Source organism: Schistocerca cancellata, chromosome 4 (genome assembly GCF_023864275.1).
Source record: "Schistocerca cancellata isolate TAMUIC-IGC-003103 chromosome 4, iqSchCanc2.1, whole genome shotgun sequence".
NCBI classification, from domain to species: domain Eukaryota; kingdom Metazoa; phylum Arthropoda; class Insecta; order Orthoptera; family Acrididae; genus Schistocerca; species Schistocerca cancellata.
Window position 1 is genome coordinate 527,196,747 of NC_064629.1, and position 25,268 is coordinate 527,222,014.

General features: G+C 39.1%; 1 protein-coding gene across 3 annotated transcripts; it reads right to left on the reverse strand.

Annotated features, from left to right (window-relative positions):
- Positions 1-5,684: 5,684 nt before the first annotated feature.
- Positions 5,685-25,268, reverse strand: LOC126183458 (neugrin). 3 transcript variants are annotated; one of them, XM_049925456.1, is made up of 4 exons: positions 25,144-25,268; positions 24,112-24,304; positions 16,728-16,902; positions 5,685-6,192 (listed from the first exon to the last, which is right to left on the reverse strand). In XM_049925456.1, exons 1-4 carry the CDS (start codon positions 25,167-25,169, stop codon positions 5,960-5,962), a joined length of 627 nt encoding a protein of 208 aa, XP_049781413.1. In that variant the 5' UTR covers positions 25,170-25,268; the 3' UTR covers positions 5,685-5,959. The 3 variants fall into 3 exon arrangements, with proteins under 3 accessions (XP_049781413.1, XP_049781414.1, XP_049781412.1); XM_049925457.1 differs by having other exon boundaries at positions 25,052-25,181; XM_049925455.1 differs by lacking the exon at positions 25,144-25,268 and adding an exon at positions 24,785-25,133.

Genomic DNA, 25,268 nt, shown 5'->3' on the forward strand with positions numbered 1-25,268 from the left:
AGAAAAACTTCAGTTGGTGTGTATTACCACTTTTAATCTATGGTGAAATAGTTTTTTTTGATGGTTTTCACATTAAAGGCCTGAGTGTTTCTCAAATGCAGTGTAGCTGAAATACATTATAAATACAGTAGTTTTCCCCAAGACGAACAATTTGCTAGGCTGAGCTACAGAAAAGTGGTACTTGCACTGCAGATCGCGCAATGGCAACTAAAAGCTATAAACTCATTTTACAGATCAACTGAATCTACCAATACCAGATATCGACTTCATCTCGTAACGTAACGATGCTGTGGCATGTGATGTCATATGTGTGCAAATACAAAAATAACAGAATCCTGCCAACATTTCTTGTGTTCATTTCTGTAATAAAGGTTGTGGTGACAGACTGATCTGTAGCATAACCCAACGCCAAAGTTTGACTGGAAGGTGACAGTTTGGTTGCGAGCAGGCGAAGCCAGTGAATGTGAAAACAAAATCAAGGTTATGGTGACTAGAGAGTTCCATTGCTTTATGTTTGACTGGATAGGAATCTCTTGCGAAGTGAGGGCCAAGCCTCTCTCTCTCTCTCTCTCTCTCTCTCTCTCTCTCTCTCTCATTGGTTATGTGGAAAATAATCAAATGTTTCAGTACAATCACAGGGTTGGGGGAGGGGGGGGGGGGAATTAATTATTTCCAAAGAGAAGATAAATTCTGCTTGTTAGTGATAGGAAACTATGTACACATTTAAAAAATACCATACCAGGCATATAGGACTACTCTCATAAAGAAAACATTCAAAGAACATTATATAGTCATAACATTTCACACCATTCACTTGTTTGCAAGAGAAGAACATTTATAAGTATGTTGATCACCAGTAGACCACTGATGTGGTTTGGATTTAAATGGCTTCCACAAATTGTTAGTTACATGCCAGCTTCACCAAAGCACTATTCACTGGGTGCACTTGTTGCTGGGTACATAAAAAGACATCTTGCAACTGCACTCAGCCGTGATAGATTCTTTTCATGTCTGCTCCATCACTTGGACATCATCATCATCATCTCCTCTGGGAAGCATTAAAATATAGAGATGTATTTCATCTTCCTACTCTTCCACTCATTGAAACACTCTTTCTTTCTGGATGGCGATGATACAGCAATTGAAGGACCTATGTTAATAAATGAACACACACACACACACACACACACACACACACACACACACACACACACACACACAGAGAGAGAGAGAGAGAGAGAGAGAGAGAGAGAGAGAGAGAGAGAGAGAGAGAGAACTGATGTGGAGCCCTAGAAGGCTTACTCAGTTGATTGGAAATAAAAAGTGTTTTACACTGATGGAATACTATCCAAATTACAATGTTTCAATTTGGATATAAGAAATAATGCACTAACTCAACAGAAACAAATGTATTAAGGATTGCATATTGTACCTGCATATCTTGCACACAGCTAGGAATTTCACATTTTTCATTCATGTCAAGCATACTGAGATCACGATAAGATGGCCACAGAAGTAACAACTTTACATTTGGAAATAATGACAACTTTTGCAAGTGGAAAAGTCAGGACTCAATTTTTAAACCATTGGACCTCATGGTGAAAAATACATATTTCATTATATCATGAAACTGTACTTGTAATTGTAGAAACTGTCTTTCACACTGCAGATTTGTGGAAGCTTGTGAAACAAAAAAAGAACTAATTGGCTGGCAGACTGTTTTTCACTTTCTAATTCATCTGTGGCCTCTTTACAGGAAAACCATAACTCTTCCTGCAAGTTAATTTATCATATCTGTGAGTGGAATTATTTCTGTCAGTACAGCAGTGGCTTCATTATACTGAGTATGTAGATACAAACATAGTATAAAAGTTGTTTCAGCAAGTACTGACCGCTTGGTTTTTATATGAATTCAAAGAACAGAGGTCACTTTTCTTCACATACTGTACAACGCACTTTGCAGTATTTATTGTTATTGCAATGTTCAGGGCACAATTTAACAAGAAGTTTTTTCATCAAAAGTGTGACTAAGTACAGTGGTAATTCAATGAGCAGCACAAGGAAGCCATTCATGATTTTTCAAAGCTTTTGTTATATTGACACTTAGCCCAATGACAAAACAAAATTATGCAAAATGTCTGACAACATTTTACAGCCCACCACCTGTTGTTCTACTTCTTTCATAATATTTACTTTGATTTATATTCACATGGGACCAGTCTGTGACTCTAAGTCAGTCCATGTATCAACTGTGCTTTATGTATAACTCCTGTAGTACAGAAGGCATTATGCTGTTTCGAATTGCAGTAGTCTGTTTCTTGGCATGTTTAATTACAGTTGAGGGATGCGGCATTGCATCTGTAGAGCTGACTTCTCCATAGTGAGCACCTAGATCTATTAATACTTGGCATAGTTATTTGAAACCTTCACCATACACAGTATTCTAAAGTTTTATACCTTTAGCATGTATTGCAACACACTTTGCTGTAATGAATTCTTGTATTGCTACCAGTATTCCTGAAGGAGATGTCAGTGCAGATTTCTTACAAACTGTGTTTCTTAACATGAATTGTTCCTGACAAGAAACATAATACAGTTCAACAGGTAATGCACTATTCATACCCAGTATACTTGCTGTTTTCATCTACAACCAACCAAAATTTATTCCACATACCTATTTTTGGACCCTCTTGTTTCTTAAATGAGTACACATAGGTTTCAGTCCTACTTTACACTGCAACTTGCTTTCTCAGGCTGCATAACCACATACATACACAGCAGCCCGTGCTGGCTGTAGTCACACATGGATAGACATGTTCATAACTTCCATGCTCTGCCACAATAACTGGTGCAGATAGCACATTGTGTGTTTGCTTACTAGGTCATGCAGGACTCCAGTGGTGACAGACTGATCTGTAGTGTAGTCTGATTCTTAGGTTACATTGAAAGGTGACAGTTTGCTTGTGAATTAACAAAGCAGTATCATATACTTCATTTAAACCCATTTTACAGCCTGTATTATTATATACTAAACTCCATCTGAACAGGCCTTGACAGCCCAACAGTACCAACCGACTGCCATATCATCCTTGGCCCTAAGGCATCACTGGATGCTGATATGGAGGGGCATGTGGTCAGCACACCACATTCTTGGCTGAAGTCAGTTTAAGAGACTGGAGCTGCTACTTCTCAACAAGTAGCTCCTCAACTTGCCTTGCAAGGGCTGAGTGCACCCTGATTGCCAACAGCACTCAGCAGACCCGGACGGTCGCCCATCCAAGTGCTAGTACTAGTTATGTACTAATCACTAATCACTCACATGATAAATGTATAAAACATTGTATTAGTCATTGAACACTGATTTCCTGTAAATTTATGATCATTCTGGAATATGTTAAGGGCAGCTGAAAATGAAAATAAAATAAAGAAACACATGGGAGAGACTACTCACAAAATTAACTGTCACATACCAGCACGGGTCCAGTTCACTGATATGGAGTTGGTATGGCCTCTGTGGCACAATCAGGACATTAACGACCCTGTGGGTATTTGATTACCTTAATTAACCTTTATAACGGAGATGAGAGGGAGTAGAATCTCCTTGGCACATTAACATTGTGTAGGTACACGTCACAATAACTTTTACCAGGTGATGGAAGCAAGAGGGAATTTGGCATCATTGGTCTGCCAAAGTCGTAAGTTCTCCTCTAAGGCAATTTATTGAACTATTAATAAAAAAGACATGTGAGATGTCCAACCCTTTGCCCCTTACCTATGTACACTGTTTTATATAACTGCCACAGACTCAGCTAGAACCTTGTTTCCGTGTTTTAACGCCCTCTGTCAGCAACAAGTGCATTTCTAGCACTTGTTCCGTTCACTTCAGAATCACTAGCACATTGGTTTAACTCACAAATTAATCAATGGACCCTTGTCCTACCTTCCACGAGATAAGCACCAAACTATGACATTAACAACTGAAATTCTACACAATAACAGATACAGGCTCTCACTCTTCAGTACTATTCAATGAAAAGGTAGGGTTTCTACTTAACCAATTGGTGAATTTGCTTCCACCAGAGTATCACCGTCTTCTCATAGTCAAGGTCTTTTTTGTCCCAGTAGCAGTAGCCACCACCCTCTCAATGCTGCTGGGTGCTGCGCCTACTTGTGCACTCTTCAATTTCTCTGCTGACTCTGCTCATTGATACTTTTATATATTCATTTTGAAGGCCTTCCCTGCTTGGACACAGTACCTTGTATCTGTTTTCCCTAGCTAATTTTTCTGTCTACCAGCATATTCCATTACTATAGACCTACATTGGTTTCCTTCTGTGGTGTAGAGATCTAGAGAGGAATATTCCTAATCACCGTCCAAGGTCTGGGAGATATAATGACTGTGGCCTGTCCAGTGTTTACCCGGTCATGCTATTTCAATCTTGTCACACTTTCCCTTCCATGCCCTCGTTCAGCTACGAGAAGAGTGTGAGGTGATTCCTGAGAAGTACTGGTTGAACCTTTACAATATGCTTTGTTGGTCAAAACCATCTCCTTTTGATAATCAAATAGTTTGGGGGTCTGACTATATATTTTACTCAATATTTGTCTTATCACAGTCTACGACATATTGTAGCTTAAATGAAACAGAACAGATTGCTGCTCACCACATAGAGGAGGCATTAAGTGAGAGACAGGCACATTTAAAAACAGACTAAGCTATCAGACAAAGTCCTCCTCCAGTCTCATATATCCTTCCACTACCACCTACTCTAGTACTATCGCAGGACTACTACCCTATCAAAGACAGGGCCATCTGGGAAAACAGTTATATGGTCTACCAACTTGGCTGCAGCAACTCTGTGGTGTTCTGCATGCCACTGACCACTAACAAGCTGTTTGTCTGCATGAATGGTCACAGTAAAATTGTGGCCAAGAGAAAGGTAGACCACCCAGTTGCCAGTTGCTGAACATGTTGTGCAATGCAGTGTCTTTGCCTTCAACAACTGCTTCACAGTTCATGACATCTGGATTTTTCCCACCACTGAACCCACTTTTCTGAACTGTTCAAGTGGAAACTTTCACTGCAGCACGTCATTCCTGTAACACCTGGCCTCCACATGCCTCTATGCCCTTCCCAGCTCCTATAGCAGTCTCACAAAAACACATCTTCTGTCGCCAACTCAATGCACTTGCAAGTCCTCCCTCTCCCTCCAGGATAGCCTCCCAATGCTACACCTAGCAGCCCACCATTTTGTCCCTGCCACATCTCTTCCCTTTCCTTTCCCTTTCGAACAGCACTACAGCATCTTCCCCCATCCTTCTTCTGTACCTCCACTACTTAGCCCTAGCCAAAATTGCTACTCACTGCTGTTGGGCCTCAAGGCCCAAAAAAAAAAAAAAAAAAAAAAAGTGTGTGTGTGTTTGTGTATTTTGCAAATCAGAATGACGACTCTGTCTGACAGCTTAGTCTCCTTTCAAATGTGCATATTTGCCCCTCGATGTCTCCTCTGTGTGGTGAGTAGCAATTTATGCTAATTCATATTGTTGTTATTCCATCCCAGATTTTCTACTGTTAAATGGCACAGAATTTGATTAAATTATCGTAGTGCTTTTCACGCTGTGCCATTACCTTTGGCAATTTAGGGGTTATCAGAAAGTGATTAAATTACACCAAAATATGCAAATGTACTTTGGATACAGTATTTAACACCAAATTTATTACTTAGTCTATACACTCAATAACTGAAGGTGATACAAGCTTCACACATCTTCAATAAAAAAGTTGTTGCTCTGATTAAAGAAAAACATCACCACCATAGGGTTCCTATGCAATTTGTATTTCAAAAGTTCATCATGCTTCTAATCGGATCAGTGCATTATAAAAAAAAAAGCTATACATTTCAACGTTCATTTTGTACCAGTCTGTCACAGTGTTATGTTTATCAACACATCTAATGCACTAAGAATTCATTCCAGGTACACGGAACAAAAACTCCCCATCTTCACTGTCGTAATGAGAATCACCTATCTTGTATGTTCCTGGCAATTCGCTCTTATTTTTGTGTTGTTGGTCTTGATGTGGCTCCTTCTTCGGTTTTGTTGCATTCAGTCTTCTAGTGTCTGCAATCTTGTCACCTCCACGACATAATTGTTTTGGTGGAAGTGTACCAGGATTCAATACTGAAAGTGAATCTGAAATAATGAATTCAAAATGTTTGTGTATTTTTGATCAAACATACTTTTCAATAAAAGTGAAATGTTGACTTGAACATAACAGAGCTAGATATATGCAATTACTATCAGCACTGGAGAAAATTACACTTAACTGCTAGGATAAAGAAATATAGCTAAAATGTCTCAAAAATCAAATTATACTCTAACAGTCACCTGAGTTACACGGCCACATCACAAAATGTAAGGAGATGGAAGAGACATTCAAACTAACTGCATGGGTGCAGATGTAGTGCTGTGAAATGGACAGCTAACACTTGCAAGAAACTCTACACTTAATTTAAGAAAAAAGGATGTTCAGAGTCAAGGCATCAGCACGATAAACAAATGTAGTTCAACAAGTGTCATCTTTTTCGCCCCCATCACCAACAGTGGTTGTGAAGTGTGGGTCCTGGAGGGGGGGGAATAAATAAATAAAATAGAAATTGATGACATTCCTTTGGGGTAAGTGGGATAGCATTGCCCCAAATGCCTGTAGTGTGTAGTGAAGAAAGCAAAGAGGACATCATGAACTTCTGAATATTTCCCAGATGTCATAGTAAATGCAGTGTGATGTCTTATTTGTTCTTGCTATTAGTTTTGAAAGTAGAAATACAACTTACAGGATACACCACTTGAATAATGAAATTTTTCAAGGCAGTCACAGCTCTTTTCCTTTGTAGGTTACTAATGCAAGTATGAATAATAGCAGTACGTTGTCATTTTCTGCATATGAATTTTTTTTTTTAAGATGTCTGTTACAAATAAAATCTTTTGTGTTGCCATAAGTATAGTATTTATAAGTCTTATGAATTTACTTCCTTACTTGGGTAATTTTGTTTTATCGTAATGTACACTAAGTATAAAATGTATTTTTGACACAGAGTTTTCAAATTTGGAGCTTGTTTTGAAGAGACATCAGTGTGTTAACACTACATGTGCTGCAGATTGTAGCTGCTGCAGTCTTTCCTTTACACATGAGCTACGCTAAATAATTTAAAATGATGTAGTATGTCAAATAAAATAAAACTTTATGCCTTTGTCAATTTTAGATGTACACCAAAAATTCAGACACTCGGGAACTTTAAAAAAACTATTGTCATTTTCTCAGGCTAACATGAACTGAATGTATCTTAAGATTTAGAAGTGTATTTTAACATGAAGGCAAGTTGATGATGAATGTTGTGCTGAGGTGATTTACTATTTTAGTGTTAGCATTACGATTTATTTGCAAAAACAGGAACATAAAACCTAAAACACAAAAATAGATTCTATCAATTTTGATGACTGCATTGTCAATATTTTACCCTAGGCTTCTGGATGTAGCTTCATAATCACTTTTGCTTTAGGAGACTACAATGTATTTCAAATTTTCAATGAATGTATTTACTGTTCGTGGTAGTATGCTTAGTATCACTGTTCTGGTGGAAGAGAGAACTGTTTTCACCTACACCGATACTCTGCAAGCCACTGCCGAGTGTGCTGTGTACCACTGTTTCAAATGCAAACCTTAACTGCCACATGTGACTCTTTTCCACACTTAACAGCCATGTTTGAGGCTGAGCTACCTACTGTTTGAGACATGTAAAGTCTATACAGGGCTTAACCCTACACTTGCAATCCTAGGGAGTGGTATTTACTCTTAAAGTACATTGATTTGCATACCCAGTCAATAGAGGGCAGCACAGTTCAACATTCTTTGAGAGGCCTTATGAGGTTTGAGAATTTGGATATTTCTCTCAATAAGAAAAGTTGCTATCCCTAGTTTGAACACTATAGTGATTTTACTATGCATGGTTCTTTGGAAGTGACACACCCTTGGCCTCAATCAACATGTGAACGGAGTACTCAGCTACTTACAGAAGAACCTACAGTTTCATACAGACTCGGACCCATGGCGAAACTTAGCATTTTCCACTTTTACACATCATTGGCAGAGAAGTAATAAGGAGCACTGACAGGGGATCGCATCTCAATTTTTGGATCTGCTTTGTGACACTCACTCACTCAGGTCAAGCCTAGAAGAAAGCCAATAACTCACCAGTGTGAGTTAGCTTCACATTTTTTTTTTTCCTCCCTGTAATATGGCTGTCTTCAATTGAAAATTACAATTATTTCCTTTTATAAGTATGAACCATAAAACCATACAGTTTGCTCTTTTAAAATTATTTATTTGTGATGAAGCAGCTTTCACTTCAATTAAATGCATTTTTCTTTTAATCATTAGTAACAGTTAAAACTGGATTAAGGATTTTGAGGCCAGCAAACTGGCATTCTGTAGTAATGTTGAACTCTTCAACTCACAATACAGAGAGGTTTTATTTACAGTATCAAGTTCATTCCTTCTTATTGTACAATTAGACTAAAGATAGTCAACTTGTAGTTTGAAACCAAAGCTGCTGATTATCACTGCTTTTATGCGGTGACAACATCCATATTTACTGGATAATAAGTGCTGTAAAACTTTCTAATAGGATTTTATGGATTATCTGGAAGTGTATACTACCATTTTTCTGAAGCTGATTAAAAGAGAATTTATGATAAAATAGGCTCAGAGCTATGGTAAATAAATTACTGACACCCACGGAAACAATTAATGAATACTGTGAAATCACAGACATAGTGAAAAGATACACAGATCATGAATAAGCATTAAGGCAAGGTGGTGATAAAAGGTGTTTCGCAATCAATGATCCTCCTTAAAAAAATATATATATTATTTTAAATTGGTGTCCACTACAAAAAGCCACTTATCTGCATTTAAGCTTTATTCCAAACAATTATCATATGACAGAATGACTGTACTCTAAAACACTTTTTCTTCCTAGTGATGTCATGATCAATGTAATCAGGCACTTTTTACGAACCACAATGTTAATAATTTGTTTGGAGGCTGAACATTCCATTTTTCTTGAAAAGTAAAGTGAAGATTAGTGATTTTCCTGAAGCTCTCATTCCTTGTACACAACAGGTAGAAACCTAAGACTGAAGTTATAAGGCAAGCTGCTCAAATGTCCACGATCTTGACATCTGAACTTGCAAGCACGTTCATATCAGCACACCAGCTAACGCAGAGTGTGAGGTTTCAGTTTTGTTGCAGGTTACCCTTTTGCAAACTGATTTCCTTGACTTCACTGAAGTCCATCATGCAAGGTAACTGAAGCAGTACCTTGTGAGAGAGATTTTTGAAAGAGAATCACTCTTCCCAACTCTTAATTCATGCAGGGTTGCCCACTGCTGAGATCTTATTATGATACTATATTGCATCTAACCACTTTCCAGCACCTGGTGTCATCTGATGCTGACATAATGAACTTATAGTGAAATAACTTGCACAAAAAAGTATGCCCTATACATTATGTGGTAATGGCACGCAGTTAGATACCATTTCAACAGTACACAATAACTGAATATCTCAAACAGTTTTCATAACATCTTTATTGTTTACCGCAGAATGTGTGCAGTGGTGATCACCGAATAGATGCAAGTAGTGTAAAGAACTAGAGAAATCACTTTGAGAGTGGAAATACTGACTCTGAGTATTAGGCTTTCACAGGCCACTCCCTGTAGTTACCACACTGTAAGATTTCTGTACATGACTTACCACAATAACTAACAGCTGCTTGGGACGCCAAGCTGAGAGGGGTACCTAGGTGCAAGATTTGTGTACATTAGTAGTGAAAACTGACAACAGCTGAAAATGCATGACAGTAAAGCGAAACGAGGGGGTGTCAAATGATAAGTCACTAGGGTGGAAAAATGATCTTGAACCGGCCCTGTTCACTATCATGGACAAAAATTTGGAAAGGATGAAGTAATGTATTAGCACAAACAGACCAACAGCCATAGGGAGAATTTTGAGTTTCTGTGACGTAGGGCAAAAAAAAAAAAAAAAAAGCTCAAGAAGGATGCTGTTAAGCTATTGTTCAGTAGTATAATGCACATCTTTAAGTGACACATATTTCATAACAGAACAAAGTAAGAAGTATGGCTTGGGAAATCAGTGTGGTTTCCTTTGCAGTTCAAAAATGGCTCCTTCAGATTACCAGTAACTTGGCTTTGACAAAAAATTAGTATGAAGTGAACAATCGTAAAGACATCATGAGTTGGAATTTAGACATCAAAAACTCCATGTGGCTCCAAGTTTGTTCTAAAAAATGTATTTCAACAGAAAATTGCAGACCAAGTGCATAAAATTTATTTGAAATTTTGTAACAGACTTTTGGTGTTGATCTTTTTTTTTTCCTTACTTTCGAAAAGAACTACAGTGAACTCCCGTTTATCCGAACTGTTTTTAACCAAAATCCGCTTTACCTGATCAAATTTTTCCAATTTTCGCAGCTCTCATTGGCGCTGTCTGATGCACAGCACAGCTACGCTCTCGGCTACCTAGACTGACACTTGACAAGTTTCAACTTGCCTGCACTTGGAACCATGCATTCACTGGTGTTTTTTGGCAGCCTACTGCTAATCAGTGCACTGGCACTTGTCAAAAGTCCGAATGTGGTCAATTCGTGTGTATGTTGGTTGAAGTTTTAGCGTGTTTCCTGTATGTATTGTGTGGTTTCGTGCCACTGCAATCTATTGGAATTACTTGAAAGTACAGTATGTACAGTACTGCTCTATGCAGTGCGGCGCAACCCTGTCGAAACCGACAATGACAGTGTGGCACCAAACACTTTCCGCCTGTTGTCGGTTCGTCAGATGAAGCTGAGCGTTTAAAAATTTAACAGTGAATGCACAACACACTGTTGTGTTGCCACGTGGGCTTGGGTAGGACAGGGGAGAGGGGATAGATGTATCGAGTGTTTTCATTCAATGGCTGCCACAGCCTGGTTTCAAAAGTCAAAAGCTCTGTAAATTGCATCTCGAGTGTTGTCAAGTCGTGCGTCTGTGAGTTTTCAATTTAATATTTCACGCTTACGCTACAGGCTTTAAAATGTCCAGAGACAACAGTGTCAGTAAAAAAATGCTGAATGTGACTACATGCGTGAAACAAATAAAAGAATGTGATCTCGTTGGAACAAAAGCTTCGTGCTTTGCAGAGAATTGATGCTGGTGAGCCACTCGCAAAAGCTGCTGCGGATTTGAACATCAGTAGGAGTACAATTATTGTGCCACGAAGAAATAAGAGCCAAAGGTGTGCCAGTTTCAGGTCATCTACTTCGATAAAAAGCAATGACTTTTTACGAGCCGATTCACAGCTGCAATCATCCGGGGATGAAGCCACTATTGCTGATTTTAAGAAGAAACTGCACACAATCATTGACAAAGGAGGTTATACTGGCAATCAACTGTGATGAAACCGGGATGAATTACAAAATCTTGCCAACAAAAACCCTTGCCTCTAAACAAGAAAAAATAGCATCTGGATATAAAAAAGCAAAGAAAGAGTTACTGTTCTCACATGCAACAATACCACTGGCAATCATAAACTGTGCCTTACTTTAATTGGAAAAAAAAAAAAAAAAAAAGAGCATTTAGATGGCAGCTGGCTGACAAACCTTTGCCATTGTGGCACATGAGTCAGTCTAAGGCATGGATGAACGGTGTCATCTTCAAAGAGTGGTTCCAGGCAAAGTTTGTTCCAGCTGTAGAAAAATATGTGGAGGAAAATGGATTTCCTTGAAAAGCGCTACTTCTTGTGGACAACGCTCCTTCTCACCCAGTTGATCTACAAGGTGGGGATATCAAAGTTCTGTTTCTCCCACCAAACGTCATGTCTCTATGTCAACTGATGGACCAAGGTGGTCTTGAGGCGATGAAAAAACATTACGGACGCATGCTGCTGGAATACTTCATCGGTGTGATTGATGCTGAAGAAGATTTTGTGCAAGCACTTAAAGAAATTGATGTTTTAACTGTCATTAATTGGACTGCTGATGATTGGAATCTAATTCCTGCAATTTCTCTCGTTAGGTCTTATAAAAAACTCTTACATCATAAGGCAACTCATCAGTGGGGGGAAGAAGGAGGCAAAACCGAAACTCAAGGTGACATGCCAGAAACAGATGAAAATGATGCAATTTTTGTGAGAGAAGCTGGAGAAGCTATCGGGTTGTGAAGACGCGAACTTCGAAGACGTTGAGGAGTGGATGGAAAATGACATTTTTTGATTTGACAGAGGAAGAAATCATCGAAATTGCGACCAATCAGAAAGCATCAGAAGAATATGTCTCTGATGATGAAGCAGAGAAAACGATTCCTCACACAGCTGGTTACGAAGCGATCCAAATCACCCTGGAGTACATCAGCCAACAGGAGGAGCAGACTTATCCCGAAAGTGTTTGTTTCCAACATTGGAGATATATTGCCGCAACAAAAGTTTCTCAGGCCAAAAAACAAAAAACCATTACAGGCTTTATTACCAAAATATAAATTCCAATGAAGTGTCCTAGAACTTCAATGTCCATAAGCAAAATTTTTGTTGTTGTTTTTACTTTAAAGTTCCTCTAGAGGAACTTTCCATTCCTTTGAGTAGTAGTTTATTTTGTATTCAAAAGAGTAAGTAATAAAATTAAAAGTCCTGTTTTTCCTGCTGCCAAAAAAGATGGATTTTTTCTGTCAGAACGCAAAATAAACGAGCTTTGTTACTCAGCATTTAAAAACCGAGTTTTCAATCATACTTTGGCACCTTTTTAACACATCAACACAATTTTTTCAGTCAAAAACACGCAGGCTTATTTACAACCATATCAATAACATTCTACATATCCTAGACACATTTTATGAACATATTTGGTGGTATTAACGCAATTCAGGGTGTTTCATGCGTGAAAACAGAGGGACTTTGGTTTATCTGAAATTTTTGTTATCAGAACCAGCCACCGTCCCAATTATTTCAGATAAACAGATGTTTACTGTATTGCTCATGAGTGTTAGTACAGTGTTTGTGATTTCAAATATCTGTTTGTAAATTTGGTGCATAAACAATAGTTTCCACAATATTTTAAAGAAGTACAGTAGTGGAATCAGGGGGAAAAATCTGTCTGTTGCTGACAACAAAATCAGTTAGTTATTCAAACATTACTTAAACTATGAACTGTGTGTGGGTGACAATACCAGATGAAAATAAAAGTATATACATCATTTACAAATTATTATGACTAAATAAAATGGCTGGGTATTATCTACAAAGTTGAACAGGCTTAATCAACACAAAGTGATTGTGCACATTACAAAAAACAAGTCTTCAATTTGAAGGAAAATTAGGATTTAATGTCCTGTTGAGTAGTCATTCGCGACATAGAAGCAGCTCAGGATAAGGAAGGATGGAGCAGGAAATTGGCGATGTCGTTTCAAAAGGAATTATCTTGGCATTAGCCTAAGTGGTTTGGGGGATCTGCAGAAAACAAATCTGGATGGCTGGATGAGGAGTTATTTGAACTTCTGTCCTCCCAAATACGAGACCAGTGTATTAACCACTGTGACACCCCACTCTCAACCTGACGGAAGGTTCGTTCTACTGAGGGTGGTTATTAGTTGTGTTTTCACCTTGTATTCCACCAACCTAAGAGCTAACTCATCAAGACAACCCTGAAAATACTCATTTTAACACTTAATTCAAACCACAATACTAGCTGCCTATTTTAAGACATAGCCTTTTTATGGAAAATTGTTTCCCTAGGTGAGACTGATGTATGTGTATATTTCACAAGCCACTGTACAGTGCATGGTGGAGGGTACATCATACCAATGATATCTATTTTAGGTCCTATTTCATTATTTTAGTGTGTGAGGTGAAAAAATGTCTGTTTATATTCATCTTTACATGCCCTAATCTTTCTTATCTCATTTTAATGTTTACTAAATAACATATACAATTGTTACAGCATAATGGTCACACACTCTTCTTCAAATACTAGTTCTCTATATTTAGCCACCAGTGTTTTGCGAGAATTGCATCATCTTTCTTCCACGGATTCCCATTTCAGTTCCTTGGTGTTATATTTTCGTATATGCTGTATCAACCTGTTACATTAGTAGCAGCATGTCTCTGAAATTATTTGATTTCTATTATCACATCTGCTTGATAAGGACTTCAAACACTGGAGCAGGGCTGGGTTCACTCAAAGTCTTGTATGTAATTTCCTTTAAAGATGAACTGCAATTTCTCAGGTCCCTTCCAACCCCTCCAGTTCTCTTCCCTAATACCGATTTTACAACATTGTACCATTTCAAATTTCTCCTTGGAGTTAACACTACATACTTATACAATGTGACATGCTCAAGATGTTCACCAATATCCTTGTAGTCAAACAGTATCAGGTTCTTAATCTTCATTTACAGGCGGTATCTTTTATTTATTCACAGTTCAAGAGCTGCCAATCATTACACCCAGTTGTAACTCTGTCCAAGTCTTCCTGCATTCCCTTATGATCGTACTATGATGAGACTTTCTTGTGGGCAACAGCATCATTAATGAACAGTCTACTGATCCTATATGATAAACCATTTATGTATACTGACAACATCTGAGGTACTATTATGCTTTCATTGCTATAGAACTTTTGCAGCTGAGTACAACATACTGGATTTAATTAGTCAAACGGTCCTCAAGTCAGTCACATATTTGTGAAGATACTCCGTATGATCATATCTTGGCTAGTAGTTGATGTTGTACATGCCTAATACATTTCAAAAATATGAGATGGCACAATCTACCTCTTTGCCTGCATCTATTGTTAGCAAGATGTGTGTGATTACAGCACACAAGTGGTTTCTCTTGAATCCATACTAATTGAGAGACGCTCGATTTTCTCCCAGACTGTCATAATGTTTGAGCTAAGAATATACTCTATATTCTAAGACTCTCACTCAATGCATTTTATATTTGGTCTGTTGAAATAAGTTTATACAGTGCTGGTTTTCTTCTTCTTCTTGCCACCAGAGTGGATGTTTCTGGGGTACAGTGTACACCTGACCTATCCAGAACAACTTCAGAAGTATCCACTGTGTATTGTAGGTCAAAGAATCTACAAAAAATCTCATCACAGAACCAGTGAAGCAACTTGTTTAAACTAATGACTTTGCTCTAGACCAGAGGGCCCAAGTCAGTTCTCAGAACAATGCTGCAAAACAAAAGCTGTGCAGATACCACATGAGTGAGGCTAGCTGTCTTCACCATGTCACCAGAAGGAACTAGGAATAGTCTCGAAACTCATGTGAGGAACATCTTTAGTTCTGATGTAAGGGATGACCTCCAGGTGATTGCAACCTGCACACTCAATTACTGCTCGGCTCCTTCCACCTGGTCAACAATTCCTACAAGAGTACACATCAAGTGGGCATTTTGACTGTTTCCCTTCCATGATCCTTTTCCCCTAAGAGGGGCCACTGTGCACCTATCATTGAAACTCCCTACCACTACTTTCTTTCCTGTCTGTGGATGACCTGACCATGACAGAGAAGAGACCACTGTCTTATGAGGCAGAGATGTATGGCCTGCTGCCTCTGCCTCATAAGTAGTGGGAAGTCACAGCCTTTCAGCATTAACCTCATACAACTTCCTCATGAAACATTGCCATGTCTGGGTACGTCCCACCAGCCACCATCAGATGACCAGCTGGCATCAGACTGGGGTTCTCTGTGGTTCACATCATCAAAAAGCTACACTGGTATGTTCTGAGACATCTCCGCAATGGGAGAATATCCTGTCATTCCATCACTAGTGCAACATACAGCAGCCATATGATGCTAGTCAAAGGCGGCCAATGCAGCTTCCAGCTGTTCATGAACAGAAGCCAACTCCCCCATTACGATCTCACAATGGCCGCAATCCCTAGCCATATCCTCATGTGTACTTAGCCCTTTCAAGGACAAAAATTAGGGGAATTAGGTGTAAGACTAGGTTGTGCTTACATGAAGACTAAACCAAGATCAAAATCAAGCTGCTGTCATAAGAGTAAGTAGTGACTGCACAGTACCTAAGGCAGTACTCAATGTTATTTAATGGTTGCTGGATATTATTATTATTATTATTATCAGGGAACACTTGCATTTATGGTGGCATGTAATTATACAACTAAGTTAGCTCACTCTACACTAACAATTGCGAAATACATAAACTTTTACAATAAAATTAAAAACCTATAGAAACGGCTAAATAAACAGTTACAATTCACTTCTTGGCGGCATGTAAGAAAACAAGTAAACTACATGATGCAAACAAACTAGGTAGTGCTACTAATGCTCCTCACTGCTCTACGACTGAAGCATTACTGACAGGTAAATACTATAACCTACACAGACACCACCAAGTCTGAAGTTCATACTACTGTTCATACAATCAATTAACTGAGCTAATGAGTCAGTCTTATGGAACACTAATTCCAGTCAAGGTAATTACTGAAGTTACACTGATCAATAGGACTTATCTTAAGGTCGAAGTCAGTAGCTATTATTATTAATATTGGTGTGTGCCACCAACTTGTTTTTATAAGTATATGTTGCTCCTCGAACTAACCAAAAAAGACATAAAACAAGAGCATATTTTCCAGTAATTCACACTAACTTACCAGAAGATGGAAGCTGAGCTTTTTCCCTCGACATAAATTTCATTAAATGGGTTTTCAGTTTTTCATCTATATCTAGTTTCCCGTCTTTCAACAGCTTCCAGTTTCTTTTTACACTTTCATTGTACTTCAGTATTCTCTCTCTATCTTGTGGACTCCAATTTGCCTTTAGAATTTTCTACTGAAAAAGAAAATCAAAATTATAAAGTGGCCAAACTAGTCAAGAATATGAACACCTTCATCTGGCCTGACTGACTACATGAAGCATTTGCTCACCAGTCAGTGCATTTCTTCTTCAAATTCCTTACAGCTGATTGCTTTGTACTAGGTCATATCACAGTATATACACACACGAGTACTTCAACTTACAGTAAATGATTCTAGGTGAACAACTCTTAATATAAATTAAAAAAAAGTGCAACAAAAGAAACCTCACAGTTTAGATACGAAAAAATCTGAGATTTACTATGTACAGCTCTCACATATGCCAGAAGAATATTTGAAACAGGAGACACAAAATAACGCACAGATTTCAGTACAATAATAAAAAAAATGTGTTGTCCAACTGGAAGTTGTGCTGCCTTGTACTAAGTGAGTGCTGCAATTTCTTTTGAGAGCACTCACATTATTGACTATAATTCTCATGAGAGAGTATTTCTATTGTGATAGCAGCATTAGAATGCCTAGACATTTGAATAATGGACTATTCTAAGCTCGTGAAACCACACAGTAAATTAGTCTGTTGTCTCTTTTTTGGAGTAACTGGAAATACACATAGTTCATTTGGCAGACACTTTGGACTTTAAAAAGGTCTGAATTTTATGAACTGTTAGAGTGTTGTATTTAGGTTTTTGATGATGTAGATTCCGAGCTTTTGACCTTGAGAACCTGTGCTAACTTGGGTGAGGCTGAAAAACTACCAAAATTAGGCACTTTTTTTAGTTTTTTCCATATAACATGTTTCCCATTTCCGTACGAGAAAATGCACTTTGCCCATTCCCATAGAGTGTTACATTTCCTACAGTATACACTGTTTAAAGGTATTTTTACACCACATACTTCTGAAGGTACAGAGTTTCAAAGAAATGGCAAAATTCTCAAATTATCAAAAACACTGCAAAAAGTACAGGTTTTAGAATTATAACTTTAATTGCATATTTTTTTAAAAAAGTGTCTGTAATGGTCAACATGTGACATCAAGAAGGGCCCGCCCTCCTTACCCTCAATGGGCTACTTATTTATGTGAAGGACAAGTTTAAAAAATGAAAAAAAGTAGTTATTCATGGCAGGTGCTTTTGACTGTCAATGTTTATGACAACTCCCTGCCTGCTGATGTTCATTCAGTGCAGGTATGTACCTGACGTATATAGAAAAACTAAATTTTAATTACATCTAACACAACATCAGTTTTAGTTGTTAACTGTACATTTACAAAAAAGAAAATACCGAGAATGAAAACAGATGTAACAGAACACAAAATCACAAAAAAAAACTTAATGCCATGTTGTCTGACCCAAATGGCAAGTCAAACAGCATCAGCTTCTTCCTCCTCAGCAATGATGTTGTCAAATAGGACTTCCCCATTCTCATAAGTTCTCTCAGTATCCTCCTCATTTAGGTGGATTCTTCCATGCATGGCCGCAAGAATGTTTGCAAATGGAAGAGCACTGGATTCCTATTTTTTTTGCAGTCACAGGCCCCTGTGCTACACCCTGTGCTATTCACACAAAAAAGATTATCAGTAATGAGTACCGAGATGCATTTTTTATTGTAATGAACATCCCCAAACTGATGGACTCATTTTGTCTCACATGTTGGAACCACAATTTTTTCACAAACTTAGAGAACTGCCAGTAGCAAAGACCATCCAGGGTATATCTGTTCATGACTCCACAGCATAATGTCACATTGCAACTTTCCTCTGGTTCAAGAATTGACGTGCTATTGCATCTGGCTGTTTGAAAACATCAACTAAGTTAGATATGGGAGGGTTTTTTCTCAAAAATGGTGCAAATTTTCTTCTTTTCTTGTCATAAGGTGGTTGAAGTAGTGTCCCACCTATCTGCTACATGATGGAAAAGATTATCACATGGATTAAATTTGCATGATGTTGATGAGTACAGAGTACTGGGGCACTCTTTTGGAAACAAATGTTATTTTGGAAAGTGTCTAATACTGTCTGCATGTCTTCACTTGTGATGGTAACACTACAGAAGTCAGCAGCCTCTGACATAGTGCATTCACTATCATCACACTGACATAATCTATTTCCTGTTTAATCACAATGTCCTTTGCTGCCATTTCAGTTATTGGCATTCAAGTAGAGTTCCCACTGCTTGTGTCACTGGATTAAAAAGACCTTGTCACACTGTAATGGCTGTTGTTCTGGAGGCAACAAATTCTGTGGGTGAGTGCAGTAAAGCTCAGAGAGATCGTTCTGCTGTTTTGGTAATGGACGTTAGTAGGGTATCCATAAAAATTACTATGACATTACATTGAAAGTGTTGTTATACATATTCCACCTACATCTTGCAAACTGACTCAAATGTGGCTCTTGTAGTTATATTCCAAATAACTTCACGTAGAAGGTGTTCACCAATTACTGCACATTAGTGCATGCCAAGGTCCACTTTTTCCTGTGTCGGAGTAAACGCTGCATACAACGCTGGCTTTGTGCCCTTGAGCATACTGGCTTCAGTGAAGATAGAAATGGGGAATGGCGTAAGCTCAGACTTGAACAGTTGTCTCACTCAGTCATCATACTGCTTGGAAATGCGAACTCAGAAGAGAGTAAGAGGATTACCTACAACTGTTTCATGTGCAAATTTCACTGCACTTTTTTTTAAAATGATAAGTACACTGCCTCCTTAGGCAAATGTTCAGACAACCATGTAAAAGCTTCTCACTGTCAAGATTATTCCTATTTGCAAGGAACTTCTCATACCTAAATGTTGTTCAGATGCTCCTGAATATGCCTCGGTGAACATCTCTATTTGTTCACAAGGTTTTGGAGATGTAGCATACTCGAAGTCCACTGGGATAACACACTTTATGTTATGCTGTAACAATGAGTCAGCACTCCATAACCCTTCCTGCCCTCATTATGACATGCTCTATGTTTAACCAGTTGCCTGAATAGAATTACTCAGTATGATGAACAGAGAGGCAGGCTACAAGCATGAACTTGTAAAATTCCTGAGAATTCATTTAGCCTTACTAATTTGAGTATCGCACTGACATCAGTCCACCTGCCAACTCTCTCAGGTAACAAGGGAAACTACCCATTGCACCCCCTCAGATTTAGTGGTAAGATGGCCAGTGGATAGCCAGTCAAAGACTAAAGACAGATCAAGCATAAAAACAGGAAGATGATGTACTGAACTGTGGGAGAAAAAAAAGCAGGATAGAAACAGGACAGAAATGTAATACAGAGCAGCCTGAAAGAGGAGGGTCATTGTGGTTAAGTGGTCACGGTGGTAGAGTGTAAAGTGGGCAAGCCATCTTTGAAACTAACTCATGTCATTATTATTTTTTTTCCACAACGTTCTGAAGTGTCTGTCCCGTCATTGAAATGTTTTTTTCTCTTTCTGCAATCTTGGCAGTTGTAATACTATAGATAGGTTATAGAACATGAGTCATGTTGTAAGAATACGTTACTGTCACAAATAAATGTGATGAATAGTGAGAGCAGGTGAAATACCACACAGATGTCTCACAGAAATGAAAACAACAAATAAATGGGTGTGAACTATGTTATAACAAAGGAATTCAATGGTAAAAACTTCCAAAATGGCACACAATTTCAAAAACGTTAAAAACATACATTTTGACAGGGTACAGAGAAACTGTTGTATTTATTTGTTGCAGCTTATGTGACAAACTACACTCCTGGAAATTGAAATAAGAACACCGTGAATTCATTGTCCCAGGAAGGGGAAACTTTATTGACACATTCCTGGGGTCAGATACATCACATGATCACACTGACAGAACCACAGGCACATAGACACAGGAAACAGAGCATGCACAATGTCGGCACTAGTACAGTGTATATCCACCTTTCACAGCAATGCAGGCTGCTATTCTCCCATGGAGACGATCGTAGAGATGCTGGATGTAGTCCTGTGGAACGGCTTGCCATGCCATTTCCACCTGGCGCCTCAGTTGGACCAGCGTTCGTGCTGGACGTGCAGACGGCGTGAGACGACGCTTCATCCAGTCCCAAACATGCTCAATGGGGGACAGATCCGGAGATCTTGCTGGCCAGGGTAGTTGACTTACACCTTCTAGAGCACGTTGGGTGGCACGGGATACATGCGGACGTGCATTGTCCTGTTGGAACAGCAAGTTCCCTTGCCGGTCTAGGAATGGTAGAACGACGGGTTCGATGACGGTTTCGATGTACCGTGCACTATTCAGTGTCCCCTCGACGATCACCAGTGGTGTACAGCCAGTGTAGGAGATCGCTCCCCACACCATGATGCCGGGTGTTGGCCCTGTGTGCCTCGGTTGTATGCAGTCCTGATTGCGGCGCTCACCTGCATGTCGCCAAACATGCATACGACCATCATTGGCACCAAGGCAGAAGCGACTCTCATCGCTGAAGACGACACGTCTCCATTCGTCCCTCCATTCACGCCTGTCGCGACACCACTGGAGGCGGGCTGCACGATGTTGGGGCGTGAGCGGAAGACGGCCTAACGGTGTGCGGGACCGTAGCCCAGCTTCATGGAGACGGTTGCGAATGGTCCTCGCCGATACCCCACGAGCAACAGTGTCCCTAATTTGCTGGGAAGTGGCGGTGCGGTCCCCTACGGCACTGCGTAGGATCCTACGGTCTTGGCGTGCATCCGTGCGTTGCTGCGGTCCGGTCCCAGGTCGACGGGCACGTGCACCTTCCGCCGACCACTGGCGACAACATCGATGTACTGTGGAGACCTCACGCCCCACGTGTTGAGCAATTCGGCGGTACGTCCACCCGGCCTCGCGCATGCCCACTATACTCCCTCGCTCAAAGTCCGTCAACTGCACATACGGTTCACGTCCACGCTGTCGCGGCATGCTACCAGTGTTAAAGACTGCGATGGAGCTCCGTATGCCACGGCAAACTGGCTGACACTGACGGCGGCGGTGCACAAATGCTGCGCAGCTAGCGCCATTCGACGGCCAACACCGCGGTTCCTGGTGTGTCCGCTGTGCCGTGCGTGTGATCATTGCTTGTACAGCCCTCTCGCAGTGTCCGGAGCAAGTATGGTGGGTCTGACACACCGGTGTCAATGTGTTCTTTTTTCCATTTCCAGGAGTGTATTATATTTTCATCATTTCCTTGAGAGAGAGCACATTCACATTCATACAGACACCTATATCGGGCAAGGAGGCACACCACACTCACTTACCAGGTGCACAAATTAGTGATGTCTATAAGGTTTTCTTATATCATATAACACATGTACTTTCACTAATGCCATGTATAACACACCAGATGTGTTTTCCAGTGGAGGATTTGGTTGACTTGCTGCCTTGTCATCAAATGTTGGCCACTTCCTTTCGGCTGTCAATAGAATAGTTGCGCAGAATCAACTGTCATTATAGGTCCCTTCCTTACACCTCACAGTTGCGAATGGATGTTGCACCACAACACAGACACACAAATGAATTCAGTGAACAGCAGGGATGGAGGTTTGAACACAGCTCACCTGCTTGACAGTTCAACACTGTGGCCACTGAACCACGACACCATCGCTGTTTTAGGTTGCTCTATATTGCACTTCCTGTCCTTGAACCGTTCACTGTTTCTATTCTGCTTTTTTTCACAATTCAGTACACTTCCTGTTTTCATGCTTGATTTGTGTTCAGTTTTTGATGAACTGTCTGCTTGGCCCTCTTACCACTAAATCTGAGGGAGGTGTGATGGAGAGTTTTCCTTGTAAGCAGAAATACATCCCACTGATAGGTAGTGGTGGGGAGAGGGGTTGCTTCTAGGGATTGGTAAATGCTGACAATTGGAGGTATGTATGATTAGGCTTCTAAAAAAGTTGCAAAAGTAAAGTTATGATGCTAAAATCTTCACTTTTGTAGTCCTTTGGATAATTTGAGAAATTTTCTCATTCTTTAAAGCACTGTATCTTGGTAAGCGTGTGATATAAAAACATGTATAGCTAGTATAAACTGAAGGAAATTTAATGCCGTAGAAGAGAAGTTGAAATTCTTTTTGTCACAGAATGCAGAGAGAAGAAATTATAGAAAGAAAAAACTGACAACAGTTCCAAAAATGGTGTGGTTTTTTGGCTCTCCCATGTTAGCACAGTGTTATCAGTCGCAAACTTAAATCGTAGACTATGGACAACCAACATACAACAAGTTCAGAGATATATGATATAAGACTCTCTTTCTCTGTTTATTGGTGTTTTTCATATCCTATCAACTCATAATTTTAGAGTAGTTCTATCATAGCATATACCAGAATGAAAGTAAGCACACTTCCTCCTTGCAGTTGCATTAACAGAAATAAGTAATCTGATGGTGAACACAGCAAAGGTTTCCACCAAGGAATTAAAATTTTAAACTTGATTTTTTTTCCTGTTGATTTTCATGTTTAGCATTTGATTTACATAAAATTTCACATCTTCTATAACAATGATTTTGCCATATTTAACTAGAAGGTTTTTTTTATTAAACTTTTATTTGTCAGTGTTAGTGGCAACACATTATTGTAGAAATCAGGAAAAACACTGGTAACAGAACCCTACAGTAGCTTGCACAGCCCAACCTACCGCCCGCATTACACTATTACAGATTCAAGTTGCCTTTTTGTTGACAATTGAGATATACTCCACCTCTGCTTCACGCTTATTTCCAGTTCTCAAAGTCTTGTGCATAGTCATACTCTCAATTCCCTATGTTCCAAATTTACATGGGTATAAAATAGTTTACACACAATGTAATGGTTTTGCTACATCGATATCTGCTGCTCTAGGCTTCCCATTTAGTCCTGAGAGAGCAATGAGAATAAAGTCTTTACACTACCAAAAAGCTTTTTGCTACTGCTGCATCATGGAAGGCAACAATATAAATAAATATGTACATAAAAAATAAAAGTTGATACAATGGTAACTGCGCCAATGGGGAGAATAACAAATATTTTGTGCTGTTAGGGCTTGGATGGTTATCTCAGGGGTTGGGATACATCTGGTATTAATTAAGAGAATATTTATAGGCAATACACAATAACAAGACATAAATCATTCACACTGACAACCCTAAAATTAATTTTTAATTTCACAGGATAGAAGTCTCAAATAGTCTGTCTCATGGCAACAGGCATGTACTATTCTCACACTGTCTCTTATCATACACTAGATCCACATATAATCTAATGCAAGCATACCTTTACAGCAGTCTGTGAAACTGGAAAGCTTTCTGAGAGTCTAGCAACATCCCACTCTTCTGGGTTGTTGTTATGAAGATATCGCATCTGTTCTTTTTCTTCCCAGAACACCATATTTGGTTCCTTGGCTTTCTTGAAATACTTCCTTTCAACAATTTTCATTGCCTGCACATGTTTCTGTCTTTTGATCTCTCTGAAATAAGAAAATACAATTAATAAACAATGTACAGTATTAAAAATTTATAGGTACACATACATTCTTACATTAAAAATCCAATAAGCTTTACGAGTAACGCTTTGTCCACTGATCAGGTTAGCATCAACAACATATTAATACTGAATGCTAAGAATAACTAAATGCTTTACAATTCTAATGCAACCCTGTTTTGTAAACTCAAAAACATTTTGCTTAATTTCTAACACGGAAAAACGGTGCGGTATATACAGTCTTAAAACTGACGTTGAGAATGTACATAAACGTAAATTAACTTTGTCAATTAATCAACACAATGCAAATGAAAACACACTACTCTCAAGCACCAAGTTTCCACTCAACATTTGCGCACACTATGGACTCCGTATGCCACTCTACACCGTGTGGCGTATGTTAGTAGTTACAAATGTTACTTTTACAACTGAGATGAACGTTCAAAGTTTCATAACATAATCGAACCTTTCATGGTCATCAAAAGCTTTGTCAGCATTCATTACGTCTAACTCGAAATCGTCAATATCATCTTCAAAATTCATCGGAAGGCCCTTTTCTTCCTGGGAAATTGCCCGTAGCCTCAAATTCACTCCAGGATTGTTTGGCGTGGACTCTTTGAGTTCACGAAAGTGTTTTTTCTTTGCCATGTGCACAGTCGTTGTCGAAATATTTTTCCACAGTTTTAACTGCAAAAAGCGAGCCATATCAGAGTTATTTTACTCTTGTTTATACCGTTTCAGGTCTGGAACTCTTCAACGAAATCACATATTGTATGTAACTGAGATTTCACGCAACCATAACAAAAATATTATGCTTCAACTCACTGCTGTTTATTCAGGGCGTCCAACATCACACTACATTCTAGAAATTCCCGACTCCGGTAGCGAAGCGAGCAGAACTACAGCGAGCCTTGTGAAATTCAGCCATCATAAGCGGCGTGCAACACAAC